The following is a 17,371-nucleotide window of genomic DNA, read 5'->3' on the forward strand; positions in this document are numbered from 1 at the left end:
CTTAAGGAAGTGCATTGGATTTCCCAAAGAAAAATCAACAAATGTTTTCTACTAGATGGTAATTACTCGTTATAAATATTGATTAGAGGGGCTATGAAACAATGAATCTGTGAGCTCTATGAATGTTAGAGTGAGGATGGAATTGAGCATGTTGGTCACATTGAATGAAGCTACATTGGCTTTCTTCAATGCCCACTGGACACGGCTAAAAAACGTTTTAATACATCAGTAAACCTCACGTAAAACATCCGTGCGACCTAACTGATGTCCCAAAAAAGACAACATGGAGACTTCTACGTCCTCTGCAGCTTTCAGTCTTAGCCTTCAACGCTCTCTGGGCTCCGTCTACGTTAGAGTTAACTGCCAACGTGCAAAAATGGACAAATTCCCGATGGCTCGGCAGTTTGCAATAAAAGCCGAATTATGCAGCTGATGCTGGGCCGTGACTAACATGATGTGTGAATGAAAAAAAGGGTAATCTGCAGAGTCAAGCTCCCAATAACTTGACCCGGGGGGTAATAAAACCCCATCAAATCCATATAGTGTTGCCTAATGAGATCAACGGCGCTCTTTCATGTATTTCAAGGACTTATTAATGCAGCAGGTGAACACTTAATCTTCTTTCATTTCAAATGTGGAGAACATTAATAAATCAATAATTTGTAATTGTATTCAACATACGGTCTAGATTACCAAAAACAGAAAGGATCACTGAGCCAAAAGATGTTTCAATTTGTTTATTGTTTATTATATATGAAGGAGAAAATGTTGTTTTTAACACAACAACATATTCGCAGAAGAAACTCCAAAGCCTCTTTTGGTTTTAAAGATTTAAAGCTCTGGCTTTTACTTATGGAGGTAATACGTGGGCATATTCACATTATTGGCCCTGCACAAGGAGATTTAGAAGGGATAAGCAGTAAGGGGGGATAATCTAGACTTAAATCACATGTTGCTCTGCAATATTTTTTTGTGTGTAACCCAAAAGGCTGGAGAGGTCTAAGGTCACTAAAGTGAAAGGGCTTCACATGACGCCTTCAGGCCTCAGTGGGCTTCAAGTAAAGTGTGTTTGATCAACCGAGGCGCTCCTTCTGACAAATTAATTTAGTATTTGACATTTTTTGGAACTTTATGAGTGGGGAACCGGTTTTATGAGTAAAAACCCAGAGTATTGATGCGGTCCAGAGTTCATGGTTCTGCTATCGGTACTTTCTTAGTTCTGGAGTGAGACGTCCTTGTCTCAGACGTCCTCTCTCTGTCTCTGTCTCTGTGTCTCTCTGTCTTTGTCTCTTTGTCTCTGTCTCTGTGTCTCTGTCTCTCTGTCTCCTCTCAGTACAGCGTGAGACTCACATCATGATCAGAGAGACGGAAACATTGTAGAACTCTGGTCGTCTCAAACACAATAAAACCCTCACAAGTAAGTTCATCACAACATGTGACCAACAAGCAGAACATCAGTCTGTCTGTGGAGCAGCCCTCAGGTAACGGTAGTGATGTCATACGGTAGTGATGTCATACGGAGTTTGATCACAAGAACAGGATCATCAATGAAAGATAATCACTGAAATCATTGATTTGCTGAGATAAAGATTTTAGAACTTCTTGTGTTGCTGCTCAAGAAAGACTTTGTTTACATAGAAGAAGAATAAAGTTGATTATTTTCTTAATTTTCTTTTTTTCTCCTAAAATAATCAAAACAAACCGGTAAACAAAATGGTGAAGACATTAGTTTCAAACCCCGAGTCCAGGACTCTTAAGTGTGCCACATGTTCATGGATGCCTTTATGTACTATCACGGCTAATCGTTTATTCAGGTTCTTTCAGAAAGAGCCGCAAGTGTCATAGCTACAGCCTTGACAACGACACATTGATTGATTAAATTTGTGTGCAGTGTTTATGTTTTTATATTAGGTTAAGTGATAATGAGTGGGACAGAACATGATAAACAACTGACAAGTATAGTATTATAATTATTACTATTTTAATTCTGGTGATAACCGGGACCGTTTGGTGTTCCACAGATATTTGTCGGGACTCTGGACATCCAGCGTTAAAGCCGGGACAATTCAGGACGAACCGGGACGTCTGGTCATCGTATTCACAGACGTATTGTGTTGCAGGGATAGCTAGTGTAATTAGCATGCTAACCAGCTAGCCCCACTCTGCCCCGTCTGTCCTCAGTCCAACATGGTCAATCACATTGAAGGTACAGGGATCGGTGTACGTTTTGATAGGTTTGTTTATTGGATTGAATCCAATGTGGCAAAGACGGCAAAGGAGACTCATCTTTTCTTGAGTGTGGCCATTGCATTTTCTATGGCACGTGTTGTTTTCTGCTCTAGAAACTCAGATTTTCTTGCATTTGTTTGGCCCGTGATTCCTTATATTTCTCTGTTGGCCTGTTTCAAACAGAGGGAAGAAGCTGCAAAGCCAACGCTTTGGTTTTTCTCTACTTGTCGTCCGTGGTTCCAGATTTCTGCTTGTGTGGTTTATTCCTGTCCTCTATTTACGACCTGAAACACTGAGGAGCATTTCCAGCTCAGGAGACTCCACTGCCTCCTTTGCCAGCGACTTTAGTCTGTGACCATCGGAGGCTTTGGCATCTATCTGGTGATACCGAGGAGGTTTTTATCTTTGGACAGCAGACAGAGAACAGACACGGGACTAGTCTTCACCTCGGGACACCTCTCACTTCATTCCAACAGAAACCTGCAGGATTTTGTTGAATCTTTTCTTACAAAAACAACAGATCAGTATTCTCACACTTTCTTTAAAAGTCTTCCAGTCGTACCTGATTTAGAATGAGAAAGAGCCGGTGATTCATTGCTGGTGTTGGAGCCTCTTTAATGAGCTTCTTTGTGCCAGCAGTTGTGTCTCGCTGTGGCTATTTTTTATTTTTTTTTGTCAGGAAGGATGGCATGCTGTATAATTAATGAGCAGGTGTTGAATTCACAGCAGGGAAATAGTGCTGATCGCTCACCTTTGAGGACAAACGTTTTGTTGGAGGAGACAGAAAGTGGAGCAGCGTGAGGCTGTGATGCAACACACCGGCATCATGGTACCAAATGAAACCTATTGGTGTCGTGTACGAGGACACAAACTGTTTTTCCGTATTGCTCAGGACGAAAATGATGCCAGTGGAAAGTACAGTAGGTGGACATAATTAGATGCAGCCACGTGATTAAGCAACAGTCAGAGCAAGTGACGTACTTTATAAGATCCAAAGACGACTTCTGGTGGGAGGGAGGGTAGGTGAGGAGGAAGACGAGTCCAACATATAGTGTATATATATATATATATATATATATACTATATGTACAACGGTATATTTACTGCAGTGTGCTGTCTGAGGAGGGAAACAAAGCCTGAGGAGAAAGAGAGGTTGGACCTGGACAGAGCGGGAAAATAACACAAGTCAAGTCAAACATTGATCTTAGTCTGTTCTGTCAATAGAAAGTTGAACATCTGCTTTGGAGATTGAGACGCGCAGTGGCAGAAGACAAAAAGAGGGATTCTTAAATGTTTCCTATACGGACTTCAGCCTCGCTAACGGTCTGTCCGTCCACCGCTTTCTTCCAAAATACCTCAACAACTATTGGAGGAGTTGCCGTGAAATGTTGCAGACATTCACGGTCCTCAGAGGATGAATCCTAACAACTTCTGACTCTGCCTGTAGCGCCACCAGCAGGTCAAAGTCTTCACTCATCTAGTGAAACATCTCAACTTCTGATTCATGACCAAATACCTGCAGAACTAACAACATTCCTCAGCTGTTCTTTGAGTTTAGTGCTAATGTTAGCATGCTAACACGTTAACTGGGATCATCACTGCTAATTATCAGCATGTTAGCATTGTCATTATGAGCAAATTAGCATTCCGACGTTAGCATTTAGCTCAAAGCAACACTGTACCTGAGTAAATCCTCACAGCTGCAGTAAACTAAGAGTCTTGTTTCTATAAAACTCTTCTTTACTTTTTAAAATGTTAAAGTTGTGCAAGAACATTGACAAAATAAAATAGTCTCAAACTGACTTTAAAAGAAACAATCAAAGAAAGTAAAGAGTTTCAACGTCAACAAGCTAAATCTGTTGTAGCAAAATATCAGCAACAATGCTGATGAAGGCAGTTAAATAATCTTGTTTTTGGACTTTGATGATACTCATTTCTATGTAACATCTTTCACCTTAAATCAGAAGACGTGCGTTAAAAATGTCATTATTAACGTGGATAAAATGCCCAAACGCTCACTGTTCATTTCACTCTGCTGAGACATTCAGATTTGTCATAAACTAGAAAATAGACATTTGAACTTTAAATCCCTGCTGATTTCAGTCGCCAGTTTATCAGACAAACAGAGAGAAACTGATGAAACCCACCGCCATGAAGGTTACAATGTCGAGAGGTGCTGATATAAATGTGTTAGAAAGACCTCTCGGTTCGATTAACTGGCCTCTGAGTGTGTCGTCCCTCTGACGTGAGGATGGCATGAACAGTGGGGCTGAATAAGAGTTAATGCTCGACACTTGTGTGTCCATTTAGACCGGATCACCCCTCACTTCTGACTCTCGGTGTAAAATGCGGCTTCAGACGACGCTACGAGCTCAAAATGATGGTGTGGTAGTGATTTATTGGAGCGAAGCACCGAGCTGAATCTACAGCGGACAACTGAACTCCACCGCCGTTGCATAGGAAACTGCACAAACTCTGAAGGAAACTGCACATCCATCTTTCAAAAAACAGCAGATTTACATGAAGTGGAGGTCAGAAGGACAACTGGATGCTGGGTGAGTCAAGTAAAAGTCTCATGAGCAGTTTATGAGGAACATCAGGGACGAAGCTACCACAGAGGTTACCATGTGTCCTGTGGGCTTTATGGGAATATTTAATCATGTTTTGTTGAGGTACTACTTTGCTTAATACTGCCTTCTTTCTAGAAATCTATTCTGGGTTTTTCTCACATTCTGTTTCAAACATTTACATTAAATAAAACATTCAAATGTGTGACTGTAAAGGATGAAATAGAATAACTATTTGTTATCCATAAAAGATCTCTTTTGATCTCTTTTAGTGGCCTTTAAATTGACAGCTGATTTAATTTAAACATGATGCGTCATCATTCATGATGCAGTTTTGTTGCTGGGATTAAGACATGACTGCCCCCTCGTGGCAGGAGCACCTTTATAAACACAACGCAAACCCTGAGAAAGAACCGCTGGAACCGAAGGGTCAAAGCTACGCGTCTGACCCCAACACTCGTTATGTTCTCCTCCCGTGATGAAGTGTTCTGGGTTTCTTCATTCTCCTGTCAACAGGACAGCAGAAGAGAGAAGATCGGTCGCTCCGAAACCACAAAACGTCAATTTAAACCCAGTTTATTGTCCTCGTTGTCTCTTCTCTTCACCTTGGCACTAGCAGGCCTGCGACTTGGAGGCCAGTTTCCTCTCCCACTCCTCCTCCACCACTTTGTAAAGCTCCATGGTGGCTCTGGCGTCCTCCACAGAAGAGTGACCCTTCCTCCCGGTCTGAGGACACAAGAGAAAGGGATCTGGTTTTAAACACTTGCTCACAACTCTACGAGGTTCCTTTAAGATGCAGTTTATCTCAGTCATCTACTAATCACTCCGGCATGAGTAAAGCTGATTTTAGCCACTTCTTTCGTTCATTTTTTTAGGAATTCCTGCCAACCCCGTCCTGATAACTCCTGATAACCTTCAAAGTAAAGATAGGAATGAAACCTGGAGGTTTGGTGTATGGAAGTGCTGCTGAACCTTTGAATCCGCCCACTCCACCGAGCTCTAGTCGACCGATTAGTCCGGCATCGTGACATGAAACAGCGGTTTCTCGATAAAAAGGTCATCGACTAATGAGTGCAGCGGGAAGGACTCACGATTAGCCAATGGGGTTGTCAGCTGTGCGCCGGAACCATGGCGTAATAATGACAACAATGCTATCGAGGCTGTTCTACGTGTGTTGAAAGCATCGATTACCGTCTGCGAAAAATGTAAAAATGTTTTGTTTACCTCAATTATTTTTTTGTACTACAACTTTTATGAAATGTCATGTTAAAGTATGCAAATGAGGCATTATCTAATGCAAAGATGCAATTAGACAAAGTCGTAAAATAAAGACCTAAACGTCTATTTGGATGTTTTCTTTCTATATGCCACTCACATATCTGTGGTACAGTTAACCTGTAACATTCAGTTTAACTTATTGATAACTTTCATTGTTTATATTTTGTTGTTATTTGGACTCTTTCATATTTTGTAGTGCAACAATTCCCCCCTGGATGAATGAAGTTGCATCTCATTTTAGAACGTGTATTTAATCTTTGCATATATTAAACCTGGTGGCCTTTACATGACTGCAGCAGCATTCACACTCGTTTACATTAAAGTGACTTGCAGGTTTATTCAGACATGAGAGCGACATGTTACCTTTGCCGAGCTGCATGTGTATGGAGCGGACTTCCTTACCTGGATGTCCCGGTTGAAGATGGCCTTGGTGAGTCTCTTCAGCGAGGCGCACTCGGTGGCGGCGAAGCCGGCCTTCTGGTTGAGCAGCGGGATTCGACACGTGTCTCTGGTCAGGACTAACGGGTGAGAGTAACCGAGGACCTTGAAGTCGTTGTGGATGGCGTGGCCGATCACCACCTTCCCCATGAGCAGCCTCAGGATCTGCAGAAGAAGTCAGAAGAGATGAACGGTGAAAGACAGACAGCTACTGTTTGACTGTGACAGGTGGACATTCTATTCAAAGGACAGTTTTAGGTTTTGGAAAACTGAACGCACAGTTTTAATTATTTTTCATAGTAAACAAACTGTTGATACGCAGGAAGCAATCTAATCTATTCAGTGTGAATGGAGAATTCAAACACAAACAAAAACTTTAAATGACATTAAATTAAAAATTTAATTAAATAAATTAAATAAATTAAATAAATTAAATAAATTAAATACATGAAACAAAACAAATCAAATTAAATCAAATCACTGGTTATCCAGAACGTTTCACCATAGCTGCATTCAAAGTGGAACTTAATAATTTGACAGTGGACAACACTGAAGTGCTGATATGCATCTCAAATATTAACATGTGATACTAAACTCGTGTGCTTTGTATCTTAATGCGGAACAATTCTGAATAAAACATGAAGACAATCGTCCCACAAGACAAAAACGGAGATGTAAGGTCAAACAGGAAGAGAAACACAAACATTCACATTAATGACACACACTTCTTTTGGTACTGACTTTACAAAGTCGACATGTTGGTCAAATTAATTTATATGAAAACAAATATAATGTCTCTATAATGTTACAATGTGCAAAGTTTTATAGACGAGCAACAAGCACGTTTCCACTCAATGGACATAAAACTAACCTGTCAATCACCGTGTAGCCCCGCCCTAAAGCATCCCCTGCTTTATGGTCTGTTTGACTCTAAATGGACCATAATGTACTAAATGAACATCATGCTGTGTTGAAGAAGACTTGAAACTAGAGATTGAGACCATAAACTCATGTTTACAATGTTTACTGAGGTAATAAATCAAGAGAGAAGTAGAGTCATTTTCTCATAGACTTCTATACAACCAGAGGAGTCGCCCCCTGGTGGACACTAGAGAGAATGCAGCTTTAAGACACTGAATTTGTTTCACTCGGCAGAACCGGAGGTTGCCGCAAATAACGTCTTTTGACTGTGGGGTGAAACGTTTTTCTAATCCGTCAACATGACAAACAAATTATTAGGAGGCAAAGTATTCCACCATCTTTGAGTTGGATGGAAAATTATACTGCAAACATGTACAACATACACCATATGTACACATTTTCATTGTTAGGCACGAAATGAGAAATAAATTAATCGAAAAACAAACGGCTACATGTGTGGTTACATTCCGATGTGTTCCTTCAGTGGTAAAGGTGACAGAGGGAACAGTGAAAACACACTTGGATAATAGAATGATTTCCTCACCTCCTTCCTGGCCTCAGAGTACGGCGTGGCGTTGACGAGGTCACTGCGCCGGATGCCGCTCCACCGGGTGCGGTAGTCGGTGACGGGCACAGAGGGGTTGATGAATTTATCGTAAACCACGTCTCCGTCGTAGGACACCAGACTGCAGCGGGCCAGCTGGCTGATGCTCCCCTTGGGCCCCGTACCCACCATCTCACAGTCAAGAGCGAGGTACTTTGTGGGGATTCCCGCTGAAGTCTGCGCGGCGGCGGCGGGTTTATGGCTGCACGACACTGAGGGCCGGTGGGCGGTGGTTGCCGGTTTTCTCTGCACCGGCTCCTTTGGCTTTCCACGGCAGCCTCTGTTGCTCGCAGTCCTGGAAGGCAGGTGTTGTGTGGACGTCGAAGCCTTGTGGCTAAAGTGGGATGCGCCGGCTGTGCCGCTTGCATGCGGTGAACCTGCGCCGTGCGTAAAAGCGCGATTTTGGCGTGGAGGTGGGTAAGGTCCGGGCTGTCTCTCTCTGTGGTTGTGTGTATCGTTACCTTCCAGGAGGCCCCTCTGCCCGATAGCATGCATCCTATTGTGAAACCTATTGTATCTCCCCCGGGTTCCTCTTTGAGGCCTCCTCCGTGCAGAGCCACCAGCGTAGCTCACGTTGAGCGTAATGTCCGACATGGTTACGGAGGTTCAGAGGTCAGAAGCAATGTTCTCTCGGGGCAGATGTGCTTATGCTGACCTCCTCAACCGGTCTTCACCCTTTGTAGTCCCGTTTTGTATCAGCTGACACCAGTTTAAATGGACCATCCTGCGAGAAAAGAAAAACGTTATCAAACTCTGTCTTAATTTGCAGGACTTCAATGTATAAGTTCAATATTATAACCAGAGACCTTCAAACTAAAAGCAAGAATTCAAGAGAGGCACTTGAACGCATCATATCACATCACTGTATCTTAAATTGTTCATAGAATTTAGACTTTTTATCTTATTAAATAATGGTGTTAAGTATGAGAGGTCAATGAGGGTGAAAAGCATCTTTCTACTACAAGAGGGTTCTCATTATTAAAATGTGTGGTTCTAACCAGTGGATTCACTGAAGTAAAAGTAACGATAACTACAAATAAAAGTCCTGCATTCAACACCGTACTTAAGTAAACGTACGTAAGTATTAACAGCTAAATAAATAAAATACTTAAAGTAAAGTAGGAAAAGTAAAAGTATTCGAGGATCATTTATTGTCGTTATGCAACACAAAGGAAATTCAGTCATATTTGTACTCAAATACAGTACTATTATATGATAATAATTACTATTATATATATATATATATATATATATATAATTAATAATACATTATTTTAACATAAATACATTTTCATTATATTATATATTTACTATTATTATTACTTGAGTAGTTAACTAGTTAGAACCTAAGATTAATGAATTAACTTTAAGTGACATGAAAAAAACAACATTTGCTTATTTTTCCACATTCATTTGCAAGTGTTTTACAGGCTGATGACACAGAACTATGTACAAACAAGACAAATGCAAAACCAATGTCTTAAATTAGCTCGTAAATGTCATAAAAGCTAACTAGTTCCGACTAAACGCTTTAGACATTAGCGGATGTTGACGTTAACCACCAGTTAGCCGTTAGCTCGCTAACCGCCAGCCGTGGTTACTATGCCAACTCAACAGTTCATTTTTTCTAGATATGAATGTCTCTCAACGGCAAAATTCTTCTTCGTGTGTTTGTGGACATATACGTAGCTCGATAGCGATGGGTTCTCTATTAGAAAATAACTTTGTGAAATAGAGAAGCCGACCTGCTGCACACAAGTGTACCTTCTTTCTTCTTCTTCTTCTTTTTTTGAGGTATACCGGCGGTTGACAAACAATGAATTGGTGCATTACCGCCACCAACTGGTATGGAGTGTGTATCAGGATAAAAACCAAAGAGAATGAATAATAAACAAAACAAAAAACAAAACAACTGGCTCATATTGTCTTAATAATATTAGTTAGTCTAAGATATTGAAACATTTTGGACCTCGCGATTCTTCCGGCTTGACAATGCCTTCTGGGGGTACATCCCAAGTATATTAATTGCATCCCCGTTTCCCTCACTTGCGTCCTTTCCTTGCGTCTTAGTCCCTCCCACCAGGGACACAGTTATCATCACTGTACTTAATATTAGTCACGAATAATACCAATAACTGATAAATACACAGTATATATATATATATAAAGCTGAACTGTTCACTTGAAATTCAATTTGGAATATTTGGAATAATCATAATAATTATATTAACACAGAGAGCCAGTAAGGACAGAGGATGAGACCTTTCCTCTAGCGCCACCCTCAGGGCAAACTTTAGATTTCTAGCTCCACTACAGGTGAGACATGTCTAGTATAGTACGTATTATTTCATCAGAAACATTTGATTCTACATGTTCTCATTTAAAATCTCGCCACAAATAAAGCGTTTACTTTAACCAGATTGTGTAACAACATTAAGTTGTGAGCTCCTCAGTGAAACTATGAAGTCATGATTGATTCATCTGAGACCAACAGTCATGTGACAACAAATCAGAGAAACTTTGACTGAACTTCAGGAAGTGAACACAGCGCAGAGAGGAGAGGAGAGGAGACAAACAAGTTCAGTTAAAAGGGCTTCATGTACATTTATGAATGGAACGGGTTTAATGTCCACAACATAACTTCTATATGAAGTCTTCCTTTATTTTATTTATTAATAATAACATTATTATTGCGTTTAAATTACAATTGTCATGAAGTCACGATGTTACACACTCCGGTACAGTTGGTGGCGGTATGCACCTTAAACGGTGGTTTGTAGTCCGCCATTAAACTGAAGAAGAAGAAGAACGCATTCTACATCGTGAACATGTTACAGCTATGCTAAGGTTAGCTTGCTAGTGGCTAACAACAACAAGCATTTGTCGAAATGGAAAGACGCAGAATTTACTTTATAATTTCAAGATGTTAAGTTCCGCTCGACTTTGTCTTAACTAGCAGAAATAACGCAGCGTTAAAAACAAAACTATATTAGCATTAGCTCGCCTTCAAAACCAAATGTCTGTTAGCTTAGCGAGCTGTTTTAGCTAAACTTCCCAGCAGCCCAAGATGTGGAGATGTTTACGTCAAGCCTTCCAGCAGAACAACAGAGAGAGCTGGCGAAAAAACTCACCACGTTCCTGTCTCAGTACAGCCACGTGTCCGACTCCTACATAATTGTGCGTATCGATAACTGACTTGTCACAGTTTGCAGCCTTTTCCAGTTTAGCTTTAGCTATGAGTTGTAAACAAAAAGTTTGCCATAGGCAGTTGTAAACAAAAAGGTTGCCATAGGCAGTTGTAAACAAAAAGTTTGCCATAGGCAGTTGTAAACAAAAAGGTTGCCATAGGCAGTTGTAAACAAAAAGGTTGCCATAGGCACCTTAGAACACACTACTGTTGCATATATTGCATCATTGATTGCGTAGATTTTGGAGTTAGATTGTTTGTCCACCAATCACGTGCCTATGAGTAACTAAGTACATTTTCACAAGTAAAAATAAATCAAGGTATTTTTTACTTTATTATACTACTCCACTACATTTGTCTGACTTCTCACAAGCCAGATTTTCATCCCCTTCCTGTCCAATGCAAACCGCGTATCTTCAGATGTGTTGATGCTGAATGTTTGTGATGAACTGATGAAATGCTGAATGTGTTGACAAAAAAATCCTCCTACTTCTTAATGAACTGTTTAAAAAGCCTCTTGGATCAGCTGGAAAAAGCATCATCACATAGCTGAAAACAGGCTGTTTTTAGAGATACGTGGTTCTCACAGGACAGAGACGCTACACACATATGATGATCTTATAGAATATGATGCTTTGATGTAGATTAAACTAGACAACAGGATATAAAGGAGTTAACATGCAACAGAAACATCAGATATCAAACCTTTTACTGATCAATCACTGCTTTCACTACTTTAAATACATTTACTTTATAGGTACTTTTACTTCAGTACTTCCTCCACCACTGCATGTTTTCATCCCTACAATCAATGCCCCGTCTGTTTGAACTCCAGTAGATCAGCTGAATCAGCCGTTATTAACTGAAATAAATCATGTATATTCGTGGGTTGAGTATGGGAAGGGTTCTCCAGCTGTCTGGTTTAAATAACTAATAGTTATTTTATCCACAATTTAGAAAAAACTGGATTCATATCCCATTCTCTGTAGTTTCTATAACAACTGTCACATTGTTATTTCCCCCCCACAGGAGTTCTTCTCTAAAGATCACTGGCAGTCTTTACCCAACACGTGGCAGCCTGTGCTGCAGGATCTGACGTACCGACAGGTTGCAGACCTGTTACTGGATGCTACGCATGGAGACAGGAGGTACTGCTGGGTTTTAATCAGGCTATTTACAAAGTCTTACACCAAAAGTAAGGTTAGAAAAAAATCTAAATGAAACAAGGAGCTGAAGCACAAAACAGCAACATTATACCAACACTTTACAGGAACACGTAGCCTCATATTAGTATGCGCACACTCTGCCTATTAGTTCTCATAGCAGCCTGATTGCTTTCTGTTAATGGAATTAGTTTCTTGTTTAGTAACATGGACCCTTGTGGGATTTGTTGACAGTGAGAAGGATATAACATCCTGCCAGCCTCGTGATCTCCATGATGATTAACCGTAAGCTTGTGTTTGGTCGTTCCAGATATCCTTCGGTGTGGCCTCTGTCCCTCCTGGCGTTTCGTGCCACCGCTCACGCTCTGGCGTTTCCCAGAGAGTGCAGGCGGGAGCGAGGCGGCGCGGTCGGCTCGGTGAAGCCCGAGGAGTTCCTGGACAACCAGAGTCAGAGCTCACTGCTGGGACACATATTCAGGAAACACGTCAAACCCAAGAAACAGCACGAGATCCGCAAGCTGGGCTCGGTACGGGATTGTTTATTGGCGACTGTCACTTTTTTTAAGGTTTAAATTGACCTGTTTCTCTGAATCTGTTTCTTTTCTTTTATCCCAGCTGGTGAAAGAGCTTTGTGACCAGACTGACTGCAACAAAGTGGTGGATGTTGGCTCTGGACAGGTATTATTCTGTCCATATTATTATTATTATTCTGCAGTATTTGTGCATAGTCAACACTGCAGAGAGAGCTTGTGGTTAAGTTAAACAACTAAAACTTAATTTAGTAAGGTGGATAGCAGATTATTCTGTCAGCAAACTTCATAAGACTTAATACTTTTTTTAAAACACACAAATATGTAAGTTTCATGTTTAAAAAATAGCCCAGTCATTTCCTAAAAACAGCAACTCAGTGTTATGTTTATCAAACAAAACAGGAGGAAATAGTGCATTTGTTGGGGACTATTTTCAGTGGCGGATTAATCCACATTTGGTGCTACAGAATAAACTACAGTGTGAGTGTTCATGGTGACAAAGCAACATGTGACACAGTTGGTGTGTTTTTAATAGAACAGAAGAAGAAGAGATGTCTGCTTTAGGTCATGTGATCCCGTGCACGTCACATGAGTAACACTTAAAAAATCATCACACATGAAACATTTCCCTCCGCTCTGCTCCAAACAGGGTCACCTGACCCGTTTCCTGTCCTTCGGGCTCGGACTGTCTGTGACCGCAATTGAGGCTGATGGCACCCTGGTTGCCACGGCGTCCAAGTTTGACGGACAGTTACTGTGTGCCTTGGAGAAGGAGGCGCAGAAAAAGGTCGCTGCTTCGCTGAAGTCGTTACACGCTATCAGTCCATTAACAAAGGTTGGTTTTCAAAGAGCATTAAAGTTACTGTGAGGAACTTTTAACTGGTCCTGGACCAGGTCAGTTTAGTCCTGATCCTCTATATGAACCAGTCTCAGTTTAGTCCTGATCCTCTATCTGACCTCCATCTGTAAAGAGACCATCAGAGAGAAGATGGTCTATTTCTATAGAGTTATTCTTAATGCTCGTCATCGGAGCCACCGGGTCGGATTCTGGTGAAACCAGATGAAATCATGCAGGTTCACCAGAAACTCCTTCAGCTCAGACTCCAGCGGGGCCTCCAGAACCAGGACTGAGAGGGGCAGACTGTCAGACCCTGCTGCAGTAGAATGAGAGGTTTTCTAAAGAGTGTCTGGTGCTCAGAGACACTACCACTTTAGTCCACAGGGACCAACAGAATCAACACTAAATCAAAGTTCCTCGTAGTAACTTTAAATTGTCAAAATCACTTTTTAAGCTTCACATTTCTTCCCTGAAAGGTTCTAAACATTCAAGCTTTTGGGTATTGTAAACATCTTTCTTCCTCCTAGAACTGCTCCTCTCTGGGCCCAGTATCACGGTCGTCTCCCCGCCACGTGGCCGGTTGGGTAAACCCCAAGGCATCATGGGAGGCCTTCATCAAGCAGCTGAGTGCTGCACAATGTGTCAACGAACGTCCCCCGATTCCACCTGGACCCAGCAAAAAGAGACCGCGGGCCTCTGAGCAGGTTGACCCTCCCTGTTCTCATGCGGTCCAGACTTCACGGCGTCGTGGTTCCACGGACTCACCGGAATCTGAATCGACATCGCAACACCAGTTCAGAAAGAGCGAGTCTGAGGGGGCGTCATCTGCTGCAAACTGCTGCTCGTGTGTCCAGAGTGTCCGTCAGGAGGGTGCAGGTCCTGAGCGAGGCCATCCGGACTTCGTCCTCACCGGTCTCCACGCCTGCGGTGATCTCAGCGCCACCCTCCTCCGCCACTTCGTCAACTGCCCACATGTGCGCGCCATCACCTCCGTGGCGTGCTGCTACATGAAAATCACGACCAAAGAAAACCCCAACCCTCCGGGTCTGGTACCAGCTACACAGCCACCAGACCAGGACGCTGACCACCCAGAGTTCGGCTACCCGATGAGCTCCTGGGTGGGGGGGCTGCCGGGACATCGGCTGTCCTATAAGGCGAGGGAGGGGGCGTGTCACGCTGTTGAGGACTATGCTCGGAGGCTCCGGGAGGGAGGCGAGGCGCTGAGGACGCACTGTTACCGGGCCACGCTGGAGACCTTCATTGCGGATACGAGACCGGATCTGCGGAGGGCGGGAATCCAGACCGTAAAGAAAGCCCACTTACTGCCATTTACAGAGTGAGTGAGCACCACAGCCGCCAGTCAACAGGTCTAAGGGTTCAACTGGTTGTACTGGGCTGCTCAGAAGAGGCAATAACCAAAACTCCTAAGCTGTCCAAGAATGCAAACCCCAAAAAGTCTTCACTTAAGATTAAATTAAACCAAAACTCTATTAATGAGGAAGATCTTGGTTTCATAATAATGAGAATTAATATGAACAAAGTTTAGATCGTACCTTCTAAAGTAAAAATAAATCTGGTTTGAATTTAAATCAAACACTATTACTAAGCTCGTTTACAAGATATATATGCATGGCTGTGTTTAAATAGATCTTAAGCAATTAGTCCGTAATTGACCGATCAGAATCGAGTATTCAACAAAGCCGTGCAATAAAGGCTTTGTCGATGTTAATGCCCTCCTCTGTCTCCATCCACGTCCCCTTATCAGGTACGCCCGTCTGGGTCTGGCTCGGGTCGGCCTGCCCCCCGGGTTGCCTCTGGACCCGGAGCGGGTGGAGGCCATGTTGGAGCAGCAGGGCAGGGTGGTGGTCTACTTCAGCCTGGCGCTGCTGCTGGCTCCTGTGGTGGAGACGCTGGTGCTGCTGGACAGGATGATCTACCTGCAGGAGAACGGTGAGCCGCTGGATGACTGTTGACGACTAACGATCTGGGTTTTGTTTTTTAAATTGTTCCCCGCCAGCTCTAACTGAAGCCTCCTCTGCTGCAGGTGTGGACAGCCAGCTGGTTCCTCTCTTTGACCCGAACTTCTCTCCAAGAAACTTTGTGCTGGTGGCTCTGAAGTCCCAAGTTCATCAGTCAGTCTTTGAGGATGAACTCAGCGTTTTTAAACGACACAAGGAACCCTAAGTCTTGATTTTAGCCTCGTTTTTTTAAAGCACAATGAACGTTAACGCTGGAAACACACCAGAGGATCGGCGAGGTGCGACCTGCAAATAGACTGTATGTAACAAGTGGACGTAGTCATCGTGATGTCCCTCATTGGTTTGTGGTCTGATGGTTTGAAGCCTCGAGTTCGGCGATTTCGCCGTCGCCATCTTCGATTACGATCGTCGCCATCTTGTTTTTTTTGCAACCAGTGAACAGGAAGTGACCATATTTGGACTGAGGAGGAGTGACGTAGAGACGCCGTATACGTCTCTGGTAGAGACCTGTCAATCACTGTGTAGCCCCGCCCTAAAGCATACCCTGCTTCTTCCTCCTCTTTCATTTGTTTTGCCTGAAGGAGCCCACGTCTTGTTTCCTGCAGTTGGGCCCTTAAGATTGGCAGCTTCACGATGACACGGGAACGAGCCTGAACTGTGAAGCTCTAAAGCGTCTCGCTGTACAAAAGTGTTTTCATTAACTTGTGATGATTCATGAGGATTCAAGTTTCAGTATGGACCAAATATTTTGTTTTTCTTAAATTGGGGATTAAGTGTTGGGATTGACGGACCAACGGATGTTCTGAATCAGCATCTCTACAGCCACACAGCAAACAATACAAAATACTGATTATTATTACTGATACCTTTCAGCTAGTTTTATAAGGAATACTTTGTTGGTTGCAAAAGTTCTGTTCTGCTACACACCTTTGATCTTTCTGTCATTAAATGCATTCATCTCTGCTTTTATCTTTATAAAAGTCTCTGATATTTGACTCCAGGCGTCCTCAAAGCAATGTCTTTTGACTCAGAGGTCTTTGAAAAAGGACAAGCTGGACGTTCCAATACCCGTACTAAAATACGACTTAATAAGCCAGAAAAACACTTAGTATGTCCCAATACATAGTATAGTAAACAGACCCAGATCCGGCTTCACCTGCAGCCCTGGACCTGCAGTTGGAGCTCCGGAGGGAGAAGGAGAGCTCTGCTCCCGGCAGCAGCAGCGTCTCCTCCTCCTCCTCCTCCTCCTCATCATCCTCCAGGAGCAGAGCTTCTCCTCTCTGGGAGCCAACACCGACACCACGCTGCTGGAGACCCAGGACGTATTGCTGGACCCGCTGGAGGGAAGGGAGGCATGGGAGAACTGGTGTCAGAGACACTACCACTTTAGTCCACAGGGACCAACAGAATCAACACTAAATAAAAGTTCCTTGCAGTAACTTTAATCACCTGAAAATAAGAATAGTTACTACCATACTCAGTATGTCACAATACTGTGTCAAATGCCAAAAACCTCCAACAGGATGTCCTACTGCAGCCGGTCGCATTTTGCAGTATGCAAGCCAGCATGCTTTTCTAACCCACAATCCTTTGCACAGCAGATATATGACCAAGAGGGTGCTGAAAGTACAAGGTGC

General features: G+C 42.7%; 2 protein-coding genes across 4 annotated transcripts; one reads left to right on the plus strand and one right to left on the minus strand.

The window, feature by feature from the left end:
- Positions 1 to 4,607: 4,607 nt before the first annotated feature.
- Positions 4,608 to 9,942, minus strand: isg20l2 (interferon stimulated exonuclease gene 20-like 2). Of its 2 annotated transcripts, none has more exons than XM_076081224.1 (4): positions 9,802 to 9,942; positions 7,978 to 8,761; positions 6,477 to 6,677; positions 4,608 to 5,522 (listed from the first exon to the last, which is right to left on the minus strand). In XM_076081224.1, the coding sequence occupies exons 2-4, from the start codon at positions 8,629 to 8,631 to the stop codon at positions 5,409 to 5,411; spliced, it is 969 nt and encodes a 322-aa protein (XP_075937339.1). In that variant the 5' UTR covers positions 8,632 to 8,761; positions 9,802 to 9,942; the 3' UTR covers positions 4,608 to 5,408. The 2 variants fall into 2 exon arrangements, with proteins under 2 accessions (XP_075937339.1, XP_075937338.1); XM_076081223.1 differs by having other exon boundaries at positions 9,783 to 9,848.
- An 888-nt stretch (positions 9,943 to 10,830) lies between these two features.
- On the plus strand, positions 10,831 to 16,697 carry mettl25b (methyltransferase like 25B). Of its 2 annotated transcripts, none has more exons than XM_076081219.1 (8): positions 10,831 to 11,214; positions 12,254 to 12,372; positions 12,698 to 12,914; positions 13,003 to 13,065; positions 13,567 to 13,752; positions 14,283 to 15,091; positions 15,521 to 15,705; positions 15,785 to 16,697. In XM_076081219.1, exons 1-8 carry the CDS (start codon positions 11,113 to 11,115, stop codon positions 15,937 to 15,939), a joined length of 1,836 nt encoding a protein of 611 aa, XP_075937334.1. In that variant the 5' UTR covers positions 10,831 to 11,112; the 3' UTR covers positions 15,940 to 16,697. The 2 variants fall into 2 exon arrangements, with proteins under 2 accessions (XP_075937334.1, XP_075937336.1); XM_076081221.1 differs by having other exon boundaries at positions 10,832 to 11,214; positions 15,800 to 16,697.
- Positions 16,698 to 17,371: the final 674 nt, after the last annotated feature.

The sequence above is a fragment of the Anarhichas minor genome, unplaced genomic scaffold (assembly GCF_050575085.1).
Source record: "Anarhichas minor isolate MPS153535 unplaced genomic scaffold, ASM5057508v1 ptg000079l, whole genome shotgun sequence".
NCBI lineage: Eukaryota > Metazoa > Chordata > Actinopteri > Perciformes > Anarhichadidae > Anarhichas > Anarhichas minor.

Bases quoted from the DNA above. Each gene is read 5' to 3' on its own strand.
- isg20l2 (XM_076081224.1), bottom strand. From the start codon at position 8,631: ATGTCGGACATTACGCTCAACGTGAGCTACGCTGGTGGCTCTGCACGG. The intron at 6,678-7,977 runs GTGAGGAAATCA...CTTCTTCTGCAG, and splicing joins ACTCTGAGGCCAGGAAGGAG to ATCCTGAGGCTGCTCATGGG. The intron at 5,523-6,476 runs GTAAGGAAGTCC...TTGTGTCCTCAG, and splicing joins TCTTCAACCGGGACATCCAG to ACCGGGAGGAAGGGTCACTC.
- mettl25b (XM_076081219.1), top strand. From the start codon at position 11,113: ATGTTTACGTCAAGCCTTCCAGCAGAACAACAGAGAGAGCTGGCGAAA. The intron at 11,215-12,253 runs GTGCGTATCGAT...TCCCCCCCACAG, and splicing joins TGTCCGACTCCTACATAATT to GAGTTCTTCTCTAAAGATCA. The intron at 15,092-15,520 runs GTGAGTGAGCAC...TCCCCTTATCAG, and splicing joins CACTTACTGCCATTTACAGA to GTACGCCCGTCTGGGTCTGG.